General features: G+C 40.5%; 1 protein-coding gene across 3 annotated transcripts in view; it reads left to right on the forward strand.

Annotated features, from left to right (window-relative positions):
- DISP1 (dispatched RND transporter family member 1) overlaps positions 1 to 18,032 on the forward strand; it is a 93,351-nt gene that overhangs the window by 54,301 nt on the left and 21,018 nt on the right. For all 3 annotated transcript variants that reach the window (XM_081903718.1, XM_081903719.1, XM_081903720.1), the window contains exons 3-4: positions 12,766 to 12,795; positions 15,323 to 15,446. In XM_081903718.1, coding sequence (XP_081759844.1) covers positions 12,766 to 12,795; positions 15,323 to 15,446 — 154 coding nt within the window. The remainder of the gene's footprint in view (positions 1 to 12,765; positions 12,796 to 15,322; positions 15,447 to 18,032) is intronic.

Genomic DNA, 18,032 nt, shown 5'->3' on the forward strand with positions numbered 1-18,032 from the left:
AAAAGAATCAGGATAATTAGGGGGAGTCCAGACTCAACAAGGGTGTCTGCTTTTCAACATTCTTGAATGTGTGCAAGTGCTGGACTTTTTATTTTTCTGAAGTTTATTTATGGAACATGAATGTCAAATATTTACATAGTTTCAGATATATATTGGGAATTAGAAAGGTTACTCATGACTTCATGACATTTTGGTTGGTTCTAACAGAGGCATTACTTTACTGTAGATCTTGGATTTATCTCTTTCTAATGGATTATCTACAAGTCTTCCCAGACTTCCTCTGATCGCCCTCCTTTACTTAAAGGCTCTTAGTATGACCGCATATAATTTTAGAAGTTTACATGTTAATTTTTCAACTACTCATAAATCGATTGCATTTTACCAAATGAACTTCTAACACAGTGGCGCTATGAAGTTATATTACGAAGCATCGTGTCTTTGCTGGTTAAAAGAATGGATTAAACTTAAAAATACAAAACTCCTAGATTTGGAAGGATTCGACAACAGATTCGGATGGCACGCGTACCTTTGGAAAGAAAAGAAGAAGGGATACAAAACTTTTGAAAATCACATCTTCCGGAAATCGCTATGGGAAGTTTGGGACAGATATAAAAACATATTGGAAGGGGGGGTGCCACATTGGCTATCCCCACTAGAGGTCATGGGAGTCAAAAAAGTTAATATGAGAAGTGATTGGATTACCTATGGAGACCTAGTAGAGAAAGAAGGAGGAAAGTGGAGATTAAAACCATATGAACAAGTCAAAGAGCATGTCTTTGATTGGCTGCACTATCACCAAATAAATGAAATGTTTAAAAAGGATGTGAAAGAAAAGGGGTATAAAGAAAAAGATTCGAGATACCAAACAGAGATAGTGAACAACGACTCCAAAACAATTTCCAAAATGTACAAAATTTTGCTGGAATGGCACACAATAGATGAGGAAGTGAAAGTAGTAATGATTCAGTGGGCCAAAGATCTAGGATATAATATAGACCTCGACGATTGGCAGAAAATATGGAATGAGAACCTGAAATTTACGGCTTGCACCACACTAAAAGAAAATGTAATGAAGATGGTTTACAGGTGGTATATGACACCAGCAAAATTGGCAAAAATGTACAAAACCTGTAATAAATGTTGGAGGTGCAAGGAGAAGGAGGGTACATTTATGCACATGTGGTGGGACTGTAAAAAAGTAAGGGGGTTCTGGGAGACGATATACAATGAATTAAAGAAAATGCTAAAATATAGCTTTGCTAAAAAACCAGAAACCTTCCTTTTGGGAATAACAAGAACGGAGATCAGTAGGAGAGATTGTAAATTGTTTCAATATGCTATTGTTGCAGCAAGGACACTGCTAGCCCAAAGGTGGAAACAAGAAGAGGTTCCGACCTTGGAGGAATGGAGGTTAAAATTAATAGATTACGCAGAGTTAGACAAATTCACAGGGAAAATTAGATACCAAAAGGACCAGAACTTTATTGAGGACTGGGGGAAATTTACAGAGTATTTGGAAAGTATATGTGAGGACAGTATAACGCTAGCGTGTTTTAAAGAAGCTTTGTGAAAATAGAAGGAGTATTGTCAAAAGGCAAGTAAGGATAGAAATATAATACTTAATGGCAATATAAAACCAAGGAATGTGAAGAGAAGATTTGAAATACGAACGATTGTCAGAAAAGTTGGGGGAGGTCCAAACAAGACAAAATTTGTGATATATAAATGGATTTGTTTATTGTTTTTTATGGAAAAATTTCAATAAAAATTTATATATATATATAAAAAAAGAATGTCAAATATTTGCATAGTTTCAGATATATATTGGGAATTAGAAAGGTTACTCATGACTTCATGACATTTTGGTTGGTTCTAACAGAGGCATTACTTTACTGTAGATCTTGGATTTATCTCTTTCTAATGGATTATCTACAAGTCTTCCCAGACTTCCTCTGATCGCCCTCCTTTACTTAAAGGCTCTTAGTATGACCGCATATAATTTTAGAAGTTTACATGTTAATTTTTCAACTACTCATAAATCGATTGCATTTTACCAAATGAACTTCTAACACAGTGGCGCTATGAAATTTGTTCCTATGATGCTTGAAATAATCATGTTCCACTATAAATGTGAGTAGAACATGCAAGGACCCAGCCACTGTTGTTGGCTTGTTGTAGTTTAAAAAAATACAAGGGTCTGCCTTCAGGACAAAATAGACATGGTTGCAGCAGGCCAGAGTTTGAATCCCCACTCATCTGTGAAGCTTGTGGGGCAACTTTGCGCCATTTGCATTCTCGCACACTAACCTACCTCAAAGGGTTACTCAATGATAAAATGAAGGGGGGGCTTCTTGGACGAAAGGTGGGATATACATGTAATAAATAAAATGTATATGTATGTAGGAGATTTGAACTTGGTGGGGGGCAGTTGACCTGAAAGCTGAACACTCCACTCCTCTCTCGTACTACATTTCACTCCACAATTCGCCAACTATTGTTCCTCTTCTGGGACTCCAGAAGCAACCCATACCAGTGTTAGTTCAGCACAGTCTCAAAGCATCATTTCAGCAACACTGACTAATTAAAGCATTATTTCAACCATGCTGACTTAATTAGATATGCTGTTAGTCCCCTTTGTTACTACCCTGTTTTACACCACCAGCTATGCATAAGTGCTCAATCTTCCATTCTCTTTGAAGCTTCTGTAGCATAATTTGTTGCATTCTCCCATCTCCTGATGGCTCCAATATGCGTTCTTATCTGTAACGCAACTCATTCACTCCCTTTCTATCATGTCAAACATGGCCTTGTTTTCTTTTCACCCGCCCGTGCCACAGCTGAACCTTACAAACAAGTTGCCTTGTCCCAGGCTCCCAGTAGGTGCTGGGGCAAAACTACCTCGGCTCCCATGGTGAGAGCTTCGGCAATTTCCCCTGGTGCCTCGCAAGCTGGGGCCAGTGCAGCTTTCCCCCCCAACATCACGGTATATCGCCAGACCACGATGTTTGGCTGGTGATATACCACAATGTTGAAAAGCTGGCATCGCCCATCTCTATTGACTTGGGGGCTTCTCTAGCATGTCCCTGGAGTAGATTAAAAAATCCTTTGGGGGCATTTTCTTGGTTCTTTTCTGTGGATGAAAAGAAACAACTGTACTAAAAGCACACCTTGTGCCTGTTGTTGTTGTTGTTTAGTCGTGTCCGACTCTTTGTGCCCCCATGGATCAGAGCACGCCAGGCAGTCTTCCACTGCCTCCTGCAGTTTGGTCAAACTCATGCTGGTAGCTTCGAGAACACTATCCAACCATCTCATCCTCTGTCGTCCCCTTCTCCTTGTGCCCTCCATCTTTCCCAGCATCAGGGTCTTTTCCAGGGAGTCTTCTCTTCTCATGAGGTGGCCAAAGTATTGGAGCCTCAGCTTCAGGATCTGTCCTTCCAGTGAGCACTCAGGGCTGATTTCCTTAAGAATGGATAGGTTTGTTCTTCTTGCAGTCTATGGGACTCTCAAGAGTCTCCTCCAGCACCAGAATTCAAAAGCATCAATTCTTCGGCGATCAGCCTTCTTTATGGTCCAGCTCTCACTTCCATACATACCTTGTGCGTATGTGCTGCCTTATCTGACATTCTGAGTCACGGATAATTTCTCAGGGAAGCAACATTTTGATTTGTTATACATTTGAGTGCTTGACCTCACTCCCAAAGGGAGTTGTCCATTGTCTCCCGAAATTGTCTCCATTGTCTCCCGAGACAGATGGATAACAGCATTTGAGTACTATAAGGTGGACAAATCTGTATATTGTACCAAGCAAGTACAAACTTTACAGCAGCATCACAGTTTGAAATGTTAGTGTTTGCTACTCAAACATGCAGTTGGCTTGTTGCTCACACTGCAGCAGTTAGATTTGCACAGTGCTACCTTGAGTTTACTATACATAGAAATCATATTGGAGGTGGGGAGGCAGGCTAGCACCATTTTCCCTGACATCTGTGTGCAAGAACTTGTCACATCTATCCGTCCCATGAGCCTCCACCTCTATTTTCAAGTGATTCCGTCTAGACACAGATTTATCATCTGAGAAGCAGGCCCAAATTTTGGTTGTAAGTACATGTGGAGAAGTACATGGTACTCCTTTCCCACAAGAGTATATGCGCTATATCTACTCTAGTTCTCTTTGTCCCAAGCCTTTTGGAATGGCACAGAAATGTAAATAAGCACTACTGTATTTTGTATCTGGTAGTTAAATTCTCTAAATCTTTTAACTTTTGCTTTAAAAGATTAAAAACAATTCTGTACGTGAATCTCCCATTTCACTGCCCAGTACTGTAAGCACTTTAATGCTGCTAATGCTATTAAATTTTATCCCACTTCTGATCAGTTACTCTCTGTATTTTTATTTTATTTTATTTTGGTTCTTTCCCCACACATAAAATCAAATACTGAACTAACTGGCATTTTCTTTGGACGTAGCCTCAAATCTTTCTTTCACTTTTCTCTTAATGAAGACACCAGATTAAAGGAAATACAGAGGTTTTTTTTCCCTAAGCAAAGAAAGTAAGTGTCTAAACTAGCTAAAGAAATTTAATAACTAGGTGTGTCAGGAGTGAGTCAACCCCCATTACTGGATATATAAGCAAGAGACTTGTTTTATACAGCTTGTGGCTAAGCATTGCACATGCTTGGTGAAAACTACTAGTATAATCTAGATCTCCTTAATGTTGATGCTGGGCTCCCAGTTCCTATGAAAACTGAGAGAGAAATAGCAGTAGAAAAAGAGGAAGGAATATATAATTATATGAGCAAATACAGCACAACCCAAATTTTCCAAATGACCTAGGTGACATCTAAGTCATTCAGATATGTTTGGAGAGCAGGAATACTACTTTACGATGGTTTTGTTGACTTAGGCCCAAAGAGTAAAACGTCCAAAATTAGGATTGCAAACTCTTTTGAAGATGTGTGTTTTTGTAGGGGAGTTGCTTTGTACAAGGTACAGATTTAGCTAACACCCTTCAGGCTGTTTCTAAATTCCATCTCTTAAATAGCAATGTTCCAAAGCCGAACTACTTGATTCATTTTTAAAATCCAAGACAAGGCAAAGCAGCAAACTATAAAATGGCTGATGTCAGGGGTTGCAAGCCTGGTGCCATAGACAGCTGCAAAGGCTTTTCCTGGTGCCCCAGACTCTTAAGCTTTAATTTTTATTTTTGAAAATTTTTCTGGCCCTTGGAAAAAGAAAGCTGTGGGGCAGAAAGCGCAGGTATCATTTAACCAATTTCTGTGAAATGAGAGTGAGTAGTGTGGCCACCTTGTATATTTTTCCTGGCACTTAGGAATGTGGCCTGTTGCTATTAGATAGAAATGATAACAGTGAGTGAGTGTGATCGTGATCTCCACAATTGGGACCAGTAGGGCATAACTGACTTCCTATGGTTTCACATAAGGCTGCCAGGGGTGGCTGCCTCTCTAATTTTGTGTTGTACCACACACATAACACACTCTCTCTCTCTCTCTCTCTCTCTCTCTCTCTCTCTCTCTCTCTCTCTCACACACACACACACACACACACACACACACACACACCCCAACAGCTGTTACGTGACTGGTGCCCCAAACACACTCTCAAAATTTGAAATGATCCAAAAAGGTTGGCGACCCCTGCCTTGGATCCAGGTGACCTTGCAAATCACCACATCCAACACGACCCTTTCCATTCCCTAAGCTCTTACAGAGGGGCCCCTTCTCTATGTTCCAACTATGGAGCCTCGACTGGTGGGGATGGAAGAAAGACCTTCTTTGTGGCTGCATCTAAAATATGTGAACTCTTTGCTCCATAAGGCTTGGTTGGTCTCCTCTGTGGTGGTTTACTCTATGGTCAAAATCTTTCTGTTTAAGCAGGCTTTTAAAAAAAATTATCTGATGCTTTTGGTTTGTCTGCTGTGTACCTATCTGCTCTGTTATATTGCCTCAGTTTTTATATTGTGTTTTTAATTGTTAGGTGCATGAGCACTAGAAAAATATGGGATAAAAATATGTGTATAGATACATCAAACCACCCCCACCCCTCGCTGATCCATAATGCATGAGTAGCCTTTTGAAAGCCTTAGATGCTATGACAAACATTTGTAATATTTGGCATGTTTTCACAAATATCTTGAGGATTTCTGTGTAAGTGCATGTGTTATCTTTTGGAAGGTCTCTGCATCATAAGAAAAACTTTGAAGGGATACTAGGAAACACGTAGCTTTTCAAAACTGTAGTTTGGATACAGTAAAGAGAGAATTAGTATTTTTAATGAGCAACTATAATCATGCATATAACTAACAATATTCACCCTCCATGTCTCTCCTCTTGTGCAGTTTTGGAGGAGTCTGTTGTCTCGTGTGATTTTTGCTGAATCGTTTCAGTTTCCTCTCAAAGATATTAGTGACCTTGACCTTGACCTTGTGATGCTGCTTGAAATAGAAGGTGTAATGAAAGCATACAAATAAAGTCTGTTATGGAAGCAACTATGTGCCAAAAATGCTGCTGAAAGCCACTTGGTCATCATTTAGGCCAACTATTATTCAATTTCATTTCGGTTATGGAAGGGATGTGGAGAAGGCAGCACAAAAGAATTTCATCTTATGAAGTATTTAGTAGTAAAATGCCTGCTCCAAATTAGATGTTGGCCTGTTCTCAAATTGTGACTCACAGTGATATTAAACTTTTATTGTCTTTGAATATTTCAGAACCTTTTATTTAGCTAACCCAGCAAACTGTGTCTTTTCATGAGAGGCCTGAAAGTGGGGTTGGGGGAGAACATTATATGCAGAAATGTGTGCACCAAAAAGTGTTATTGCCATGTCTGTTAGGGTAAAGCAGACTTGAGCAGGGTTGATTTGGATGAGAGAAGAGCCAAAAGGGCCCTTTCTTTCTACTCTGGCTGCTTCCCTCCTGTAGACTTCCAGATGTGTGCATTTACTCTCACAAATGTGCACCTGTAATTGCTAGAAGGAAAAGCAGTTGAGGAGGTGGAAAAGTTGCAAGTAAAAAGACGAACACCTTCCTCTTCTGCCAAGCATTTGATGTGCTGGGATAGATGTGAGGGATATTGGCAGTTCTAATTACTTTTACCTGGCCTTACCTTATTTTAAATAGTTGTTACCAATCTTGAAATACCATATATATATATTATAAATAAAAATAAAATCACCTTCTTCTTTGGCGATCACTTGTAGCCGAGTAAGATTGTCTTCCATAAACACGGTTTTAACAATGAGCCCGTAAGTGACTGTGGAGGCCAATTCTGGACATTCAGGGCATTATGCATCCATGGCAAAGTAATGCACTTTGCATCTTTGTGTAGGAAAAGGTAATGTTTGAAATGGTCCTGCTGGTTCCAAAACTGAAGACAGAGAATGTCAGAAAAAATAATTGCAATGGGCGATTCTCAAGGAAAAATAAAGATGCACAATCCTTTGAAATGCAGTATCTCATTTTTGCCTTCTTCTTTTTAAATGAAAGGTAGTGACAGCTGGAAAAATGGCGATCTGTAAATCATTTCTAGTAAATTCCATTTGTTCCAAAATCCAAAGCTTAAGCACCATTTTGGATCCCAGCAAGACCTCATCCATTTATAGTCAGTTCCTTTGATTTTCATGCCAGAGACGAATAGCCCTAGTGTTCAAAGGCTGCCAGGACTTTGTAACAGTCTATTTGGATGATAAAGTAATGCATAGATCTCAAACATTTAGCTTCAGTGCTAGGGAGGGGGTGCGGAAAGGGGATCTGGTTTAACCATCTTAAGAGAGTAAAGAATGCAGACCCATTACCCAAATATGATACAGGGAAGGGAACATTAGTAAAATCTTAGCTAAGGCTAGAGGCAATGCAAGCTGTTCTAAGATACAAATCCCAGCCTATGGGGACAGCATTTTCACTAGCACAACCAATGTACCATTTTCTAGATTAAGCTACTGTAGTCACATTTCACTATATATTTGACTGCTCTGGTGGTTTTCTATTAGCGTAGTGGCAGGCAAATTGTAAGACATAACATGAAAATCAGGGACTTTGCAATGATATTGAAAGACAGAGTGGCAGGATCAAATTGACAATGAAAGGCACTTGGTGGTGGCGTGACAACTTTGATACACATTTGTCTTGAGTTTTTCCATTGTTTTTATTGGGTGAAAATGAGAGTGCTGTTCAGTATGCATAGACCTTTTCCCTGTAACTTTCCCGCAGTTGATGTTGCCCACTTGGTGCGAGTCAGGCTCCCTCTGCTCCAAAATTTAAAGTCATAATGAGAGCTACTTTTCTTTAATTACAGCAAGATTTCCTTCTTCCATGCTGTGGCGCTGTGGTCTAAACCACTGAGCCTCTTCGGCTTGCCGATCAGAAGGTTGGCGGTTCCAATCTGCACAATGGGGTGAGCTCCTGTTGCTGTGTCCCAACTCCTGCCTACCTAGAAGTTCAAAAGCAAGCCAGTGCAAGTAAATAAATAGGTACCACTGTGGCAGGAAGGTAAACGGCATTTCCGTGCGCTCTGGTTTCCGGCACTGTGTCCCATTGCGCCAGAAGCGGTTTAGTCATGCTGGCCATATGACCTGGAAAGCTGTCTGTGGACAAACACTGTCTCCCTCGGCCTGAAAGCAAGATGAGCACTGCATCCCCATAGTCGCCTTTGACTGGACTTAACCATCCAGGGGGTTTGTCTTGATATGCTATCTCTTAGCTAGAAACTCATTTTGAACCAATTAATCATATTGATGAACACTGGTGCAATGTGAACCACAGTGTTGTGCTTAAGGAAATGTAAAATAACTTGCAACTATTGCAGAATGCCATTGTTAACGATAGAATATAATAGCGTTGGCACTCCCCAAACCACCTCTTTCCAACACGATTAGGCTGCAAATCCCCCTCCCCATCTAAATATAAAGCTTCAATTATAACCATTTATTTTGGATTTCCATTACTCTCACTGACTTCAACATACTGTAGCAAAAGACAAAGTTAGAAATCATTTGAAGCCAACATGACTGACAGGAAAGCTTCTCTTAATATGCACCCCAATCACCCATTATTTAGCAAGCTATAGCATCCTGTACCAGTTTTGTGCTCTATGTATACTTGAACCCAAGCAGTAGAACCTTGAAGAAATACAGGCCTATTTATGAGTGACAAGACACAATGTGAGGAGAAAAGTCATGTCCATCTTTAGGCAGAGCTGGGGGCGAAATACAATTGGATGCTTTTTCTCAGAACTACTAGCCAAGCATATGAAGCTTTAACTGTGACACTGTATACATTTAGAGATTACATTTGTCAGAATGCCAGCATCCTTCAATCATCATCTGTTTTGAACTGTAAGCACTTAAAGTTCATGGATCAGCTTAATATGCACTCATGACTTAAATTATATATATCGTAGTGGAGCCATATAAAATAAAACATGAACCTGTGAATGTGTACTCTCAAAAGTTGGAAGGTAAGGGTTTGTAGGGAAGAAAGCATCATTAAACATTATCATGTTTATACTACCCCAGGTAAGTGTTTATAGTTGCTTTCATGTCCCCTATATTTACAATATGTGGCTTAGGGCCCTCGTATTTACGGGACCGCCTCTCCTGGTATGCCCCGCAGAGGATCTTAAGGTCTTTGAATAACCATAGTTTAGAGGTCCTGGGCCCTAAGGAAGTCAGACTATCCTCCACCAGGGCCAGGGCCTTTTCAGTGATGGCTCCGACCTGGTGGAAAGCTCTGTCCCTGGAGACTAGGGCCTTTCAGGATTTAACCTCCTTTCGCTGGGCCTAAAAGAGAGAGTTATTCCGCTTGGCCTTTAATTTGAATTCAGCCTTATCTTTTATTTCCCCTTCTCTTTCCTCCTCCTCCCCTTTTATGAAGATTACCTGCTCTAGGACCCCATAGCTAATTCTCCCCTGGCCTCCTCGCTGGCCCAAGTAGGACTAATTCAGCCAGCTAGCCCTGGTGACTATCTAATGTTTATTGGATGGATTTCCCTCAAATTGATTTTTGAACTTTGCAAATAATACAATTTCCTTTTCTGCTTCATCTTGAAAATGATGGCAGTAGTTTTGCCAAAGCAGTCTTCTCTCTCATCATTCTGAAAGTTGAGTTGGTTTACTAACTTAACCTTGAACTCTCTCCATAGTATACGATTTAGAGAGTTAGTTTATTAAGCAGAGCCCAGAGACCCGAATTCTGTTCTTGAGCAAAACAAATTAATTTCTTCAGAGACCATAAGCTATCAGTGAGTATCTATGCCAGTATTTATTTCTTATGTCATACTTGGAGGAGACCCTCTGAAACGAATGGACTTAAGTCCACTGATTTCAGTGGGCCTATGCTGAGTATGACTTTATTTGAGTTAGCGTTTAAAAATAATTCACACAACATCTTTCTGGGAAACAAGGACATGAATCCAAATAATTGCAGCGCAGCATTTTGTTTTCAAAAAGTAGGAACCACCCTTACCTTTCCCAGCAATACTTTAAAGCAAGCCACTCTTTAAAAAAAAAAGTTTAAGGAGTTTGAGAAGCTTTTGGTGACATGGCATGCTGAAAGTATTTAACACACACACACAGGATCTGTGCAGGCCGATGGATATGCCCAAAATTATTCTGGAGAGATCCCAGCTTGCATCTACGTTCCCCTTTCTACCAACTCAGTGGCTTTAAGCATATTTGAGCTGCACAAAAGCGATGATTAAGTCCTTCAAGTCTGAAATGTTAAAGGTCACACCTGCTATCAAACTGTTTTGTTTCCAAAAGTATGCATTAAAAAAGCTGTGCACCAAAATGAAGCCCTGCACTGTAACCAATACGTTGCAGCTGTTTTATGACGACTTTATTATGTTGGTTAGGAACATTATCCATCTTTGACTTCAACGGTCTTTTCTGTTATGCTAAAACGTAGAAAGGCATAGCAAAATAGAATTTTCCCGCTGCGTTAATGGATGATATGCAGAGTTTTAAAAGGTCTTTTTTATGCTCCAGTTTGGTTTGTCAAGAACACCTTCCCCAACTGCTTTGTGGAGAAGGGGAAACATTCCTGACTCCTCATGAGAGTGTGGATTAATGTAATTTATCCACGCATTATCCAAATGTTATCAAAAAGTTCATTCCAAGCAGGGCTTGGTACAACGTACAGTGGTGCCCCGCAAGACGAACGCCTCGCAAGACGAAAAACCCGCTAGACGAAAGGGTTTTCCGTTTTGGAGGCGCTTCGTAAAACGAATTCCCCTATGGGGTTGCTTCGCAAGACGAAAAAAACTTGCATCCCCCCGTGTGGTTTTTTTCGCTTTTTTCACCCTTTTCTTAAGCCGCTAAGCCGCTTATCAGCTGTTCCGCTGATAAGCCGCTTAACAGCTGATCGCTGGAAGCCGCTTGACAGCTGTAGCGCTAATCCGCTAAGCTGTCAATGGGCTTGCTTCGCAAGACGAAAAAACCGCTATACGAAGAGCCTCACGGAACGGATTAATTTCGTCTTGCGAGGCACCACTGTAGCAGTATAATGAATTCTATAGAATGCCTAATTAAAGCAGTGATAAAGCATGAGTAGGTCCCAACGTTCTTTGCCCTAGATCCAAGTGTAGGCATTTTCTGTTACATATTGGAGAAATGTGTATATTAAGGACTGAAGAAGATGGAGTGCATAAGACTGAGGCTCATGTGTTTAAGAACACACTGCTGTTGGTTGCATTGTCAAACGTGGGCCACTATGTCGATTGTGATGGTCTTTGACTTCATAGTTGCTTTTCATGGTTTCATAAATAGCATTATCATATAGCAATTTTGAAAACTGTCTTCTTTCAAAACTAGTACCATTATACCTTCCTACGAATGAACTTGTCTTGAAAAAAACTATCCACCAACCCACCAACTCAAGTAGTTTAGGAGCAAACAGAAGCACCTTTTAGAGTTGACCTTCAATGTGAAGTAACGTGTGATTTTTACCTGAAGCCTTGGCTTAAGTTATTTCTGAACATCTGTTTGTTATGTTTGTCATGTCCATATATCTGGCATTTTCCAGAGGATTTTCAGCTTTCCAAAGAGGCCCTTTTTTAGTCATCTGATTAGAGTTTGGAAACCAAAACTTGAATTGCTTTTTCTAAATCAGAGCATGACCTCTTGTTTGTTTGTTTGTTTGTTTGTTTGTTTGTTTGTTTGTTTGAAGGGAGCAAACAGCTCAGAACTCTTGGCCACATTCTCTTACTAAAATAATATTGGCATATTTGTACTTAGGGATCCAAGTAAAGATAATGTGTATTGCATTTTGTTGTGTACGTGAAATATTTTCATATTTAATGCATAGCAGTTTAAAAGCAAACTGCTTTTAAACGATCTAAGAATAGAGGTTTTTCATTTCCTATTTGTTTCTTTCCTGTTAGCCAAGAAAAACAGTGTTGTATAGAGTGTCTTAGGTGTGAGCTTGACTTTGGAAATCGACTTGGGAAATGTTTCCAGAATACATTCTGTAGAAAGGAAAGGAAGTGCTGTGGATCATGGGCCCCTCCTCCCAATTTTCTATTTTACTTGTAAAAATTGCCTTGGTTTTGCAAGCTCCTAATGACAAAGTACATCTGATATATCTGCATCAAAATACTATCACAGTATAGATCCTTGAAAAGCAAACGTACTGTACTAGTTTAATCCCTTCACTGCCTCTTGCTGATCTCTATAAACAGGTTGAGGGGAGGGAAATTATTGGGCATTGGTATATATGTTATTTATCTAAGATTATTTTTCTTTCGATTTTCAGGCCAGCCAGAACATTAACGTGGCCAAAAAGGTAAGATTTGAATTATTTCCATGCTTTATATTCTTTTCTGTGGTTTTTATTCATGGAAATATCTTTTGTGTACTAGTCCAATCCACCTCAGGACTCAAGTAATGAGGAAGCCAAATAAGTACAGTGGTACCTCGGGTTAAGTACTTAATTCATTCCGGGGGTCTGTTCTTAACCTGAAACTGTTCTTAACCTGAAGCATCACTTTAGCTACTGGGGCCTCCTGCTGCTGCTGCGCCGCCAGAGCACGATTTCTGTTCTCATCCTGAAGCAAAGTTCTTAACCTGAAGCACTATTTCTGAGTTAGCGGAGTCTGTAACCTGAAGCATATGTAACCTGAGGTACCACTGTATAAGTACTTTGATCTGGTGTGGGAAGAATCCTGCGGGCAGCAGAGGCTGAGGGGCACCCTGGAGAATACCTTCATAGACCTGACCACATTACCACCTGATGTGACTAATTTATATATAAATTTGGTGTGCAGGGTGACGAATGATCATAAGAATACAAAATTAATTGAATACAAGCCACAAACAAGAGACAGAGGCGGGAAAGTAACACCTTCATTGTATTAAGCTGAAGACTAAATTTCTGTCAAACAATCTCTCAACCCACAGTGCTCATCTAAACAAAGTTTGGAGTGATCATTCTGTGATATTGTGGCAGTGGACAAAGCTATATTGTAACTTTTGAATAAATGTGGGTGTTTTTTATTTTAAAAAAATCTAAACAAAGTTTGTATCAAACAGTGTAGGTAGGGATGGACCGCCGACAAGAGTGACCAGAGCATTTTATTGTTACCTTTCCCATTGTTAATTTTCTCTGCCTTGGTTATATAATACACAAATCTGCTCATCTCACACACATACTAGAGAAAGGTTGACGTCACCACCTTTTATCAGTTTTTGTTTAAATGTTGTTTTGTTTTGTTTTTTATTTTTTGTAGCAAACATTACCAGAAGCAGCCTGAAGAATAGATTCAGCTCATTTGTAAAGGGGGGGGGGTATTGTCCCTGTTTCTAATCCTTCCTAGTTTCTCTCCTTTTTTCTGGTGAAATCTTTGTAGTCATTCACTAATGAAGACTGTTCAAAACATTCGCTTTTAGTTCCCAGTTTGTTAATAGGAAAAACAAAAACAAGAAGCCATAAGAGTTGCTAGCAGACACAAAACAACACATGCTTATGTCCTTAGGCAGCAAACTTTTGCTGAGAGTAGCAGTTGGCATCTCTTCCCCTTTTGCTGAATTCACATTTCCTTAGTTGAGGAGGATCACTGCCTGCAAAGACAGTTAAAGCATTCTGCCTTACAGCTTATGTTAAAGAGAAATCTGTTAAGTGAAAAGAGAAACTTGCCAGGGTAGGCATTCCTAAACATTGCCCAAGATGCCCAAAACAGTCATACCGATGTCCAACAATACACTGTTGGCATATTTTTTGTGTTAAATAAAATAAAGGTTCGTCTGAGTTGCCTACTTTTGTGAGCAGTGCAGCACAGCAGCTAATTCTTCTAAGATTGCCCCCTTGCAAGTTGGAATGTTCCAGTTTACAAAAGAGCAGTTGAAATCTCACATCAACTCAATATTGTCAGAACATATTGTTGGAATTAACTCCCAGCATGGACCCACACCAGTCCCAATAAATGCAAGATTCCTTAGACAGAACCAACATCTGATCGGTATTCTAATAATCTTTATGGAAGAACTTGCTGCAACGTCTCTGGGTAACTGCCCTAAAATTCTTATAGTTGGAAAATCCTTTCTGATATCCAGCTTAAATTTGCTTTGCTGCAATTTGAATCCATGTTTTTCATCTTTTTTTGGGGGGGGGGTACATCTGGTAAGCATGTGACCTCTTTGTCATGGCAATGGTCTACTTATTTGGCCCTCTTCAGTCTTCTTTCCTTTAAGTAAATATGGCCAGTCTTTTACCTTTTAATTGTGTCTTGCATACCAGATAAATCTTCTTCAGTTTGTCGGTGCTAGCCTTAAAACTGGATATAACTCTTCAAGCACAGAGTAATACAGTACAGTTTCCTTTTATGTCCGAGCCACCGTGTTTGAGTTAACTGGGCCCAAAATTACATTTCCATGTTTTGCAATATAATTACATTAAATCCCTGAAACCCTTTACAGAAGAGCTGGAGCCTAGCCCTTCTCATGTTCTAACATTGTATGGGGTTTACTTTTGGTATTGAATTTGGAAATACTCTGACCAGACCAAAAACATGAACTTGAGGAAGAAGTTTAAAAAATCTCACAATACCCTGGAGCAGATTTAGGGGACACAGGGGAGACTGCAGGTAGAATGAGAGGAAGCAGTAGTCCTGTTGCATTCTTGCAACATTGGTTATCAGCCTGATGTATTTTGGAAGTGCCACTTCTAAATTGCCACAAACATTGTGGTAATTATTTTCTTTTTTAAATTACCTTCATGAATTAAAAACAGATTTAAAGTAAAATTTATCTTCTCCTTGGTTACACACACACACGAACCTTCCCCTTTTAAATAGTTATTTTCCATTTTCTTCTAGCTATGCTGCTCTGATAGCTGACTGGCCGGTGGTGGTTTTAGGCATGTGTACTGTGTTAATTGTGGTGTGTGCATTGGTTGGAATACTAGTCCCAGATCTTCCAGACTTCTCTGATCCATTATTGGTAAGTAAACATTATCATCTTGTGCTGTCAAATCGTTGTGTTATTTCCAGCAGTAATGGTAAGCAGAGAGCTGTAAGAATTCTCAGCAAATGTATTATATTGCTTTCAAATACAGATGTGCGCAAATCAAAATGCCAAATCTGAATATTTATGAAGTTTGGTAGTTGAGCCCAGATGTCTTCAAATATGTCTGCGCAGCTGCTGAACCTTTTAATCAATAACACACAAATTGAAAAGATTTCTTCCAGCAGCACCTCTGAAAATAATTTGAGTTTTGAATGTGCTGTATAGAAGGCAACTCCAGTAAAAGGAAGATTATGGGTTTATTAAATGGTAATGACTAGATTATAGAGTATAACACCATCAGTGTTATGAAATGGTACATGTAATATCTATCCTGTTAAATTTTAAAATGAGTTTACCAAAAGTATTGTGTAATCATATTTGGAGTAGACGCATTGAAGTCAATGGGTGGAGTTCAACATTACACTATTAGAAATGTTCTGTCTGTGTAAGCATAACAGCTCACCCAATGGAACAATCCTCTTCCCCTCCTTCTGCTTGCTAACCCCTCCCGAGGCAATTTTGGGAGGATGCAGTTTAAGCAGGGGAGAGGGGAGAGCCTTTGTGAAGAACTTCTGAGTATCTTTAGTTTTGGGGTTTTTTAAAGACATTTTATTAATTTTACAAATAAAAAGTACAAATAAACTCACATCAGTAGAGTAATACTGTATGTGGAGATTCTCTGAATCTTGTGACTTCCCCCAATCCCGTCCATGGAGTCTTATTTTGAACTTCTACAACTGTGCATATTAATCTGTACTCCAGTTTTTATATCAAACCATATTATCCACAATGTTTTTTACACTACAAGTGTGTCAAAATCCTGCTCTTGTTTCCATCAGTGTGCAGTGGCCTCCTAAATAACTTGTAATTTTTTTTAAGTTTTAATCCTCTTGGTTTCTGAGTTTTCCAGTCAGTTTTACCATCTCAGCAAGGTCCATCAACTTGGCTTGCCATTCTTCTCTGGTAGGGACTTTGTCATCTTTCTAACTCTGGGACAATAACATCTTTAGTTGAGATTCCTGTGTTGCAGTGGAATGAACTAGATGGCCCTTGGGGTCATCACCCAGTGGGGTTTTTTTATGTTACATTTATATCCCACTTTTCCTCCAAGAAGGTACACATGTCTCTTCCCCCACATTTTCTCTTCACAACAACCCTGTGAGGTAGGTCAGGCTAAACTGGCCCAAGATCACCCAGTGAGCTTCACGGCTGAGTGGGGATTTGATCCCTGGTCTCAGGTCAAAGTGATTAAGAGCGGTGGACTCGTAATTTGGTGAACTGGGTTTGCATCTCCGCTCCTCCACATGCAGCTGCTGGGTGACCTTGGGCCAGTCACACTTCTCTGAAGTCTCTCAGCCCCACTCACCTCACAGAGTGTTTGTTGTGGGGGAGGAAGGGAAAGGAGAATGTTAGCCGCTTTGAGACTCCTTCGGGTAGTGATAAAGCGGGATATCAAATCCAAACTCCTCTTCTTCTTCTTCTACTACTACTACTACTACTACTACTACTACTACACCACAATGAAATTGTTGCAGTCTTCCGTTCTTGCCTGGCATTTAGCCTCAGTGGTCAGGCATTTTGGTAATCGGAGACAGTAAAGAGGACAACAGTGGCAATACTTGACTTGATCATGGATGGAGGACTTGACCTGGCATGTGTAACAGAGACTTGGTTGGATGAAGCAGATGGGCCTGTCCTTGCCGCTGCTTGTCCACCAGGTTTCTCTTACGCACAGCAACCCAGGTCATGTGGGCGGGGAGGGGGGGTGCAGTGATTTTTAGTAAGTCATTAGTTTGCACCAGGCGTTCTATTGGGAAGTGCATGTTCTGGAAGTTGGGCAATAGGGGCAGTACAGGATTCCTTTTGGTGTACCGACCTCCCCGCTGCACCAAGGATTCCCTGCCCGAGCTGCTTCAGGTCGTGGCGGATGTTCTCCTGGAGACACCTAGCTTGGTCGTCCTAGGGGATTTTAACATCCATGCCGACACGACCTTACAAGGGGCAGCTCGGGACTTCGTGGAAAGCATGGCCTCCATGGGGCTGTCCCTGAATAAGTCTGGCCCAACCCATAGCCGCGGACATGCCTTGGACCTGGTGTTTACCTCTATGGATGTTGGTGATCTGACACTAAGTAAAAGTGAAACAAAAGAAGTGCCATGGTCAGATCACTTCCTGGTGCAACTGGACTTCTCTGCGACCCATCCCCTCTGCAGGGAGGTGGGACCAATTCGGATGGTCCGCCCCCGCCACTTAATGGATCCAAATGGTTTCCAGAGAGTGGTAGGGGATTGTTATTCTAAAGCACCAAGGTTGCAGCAAGCAAAGGCAGCACCGTCTGCTGCTTGTGGCTGGAAAGCCAAACAGGATGTTTGTGACAGTTGCCATGGGAACAAAGGGGCAGTCCATTCTGTACTGAGCACCGGATGTTAGCTCAGTGGGTTTGTCATATGACCTGTACAGGAAGTACATGGGTGGAGTTCCTCTCTGTATGTTGAAGAGAGCAGACATGTTTTCTGGATG

This window comes from Podarcis melisellensis (genome assembly GCF_964234715.1).
Source record: "Podarcis melisellensis genome assembly, chromosome: 3".
NCBI lineage: Eukaryota > Metazoa > Chordata > Lepidosauria > Squamata > Lacertidae > Podarcis > Podarcis melisellensis.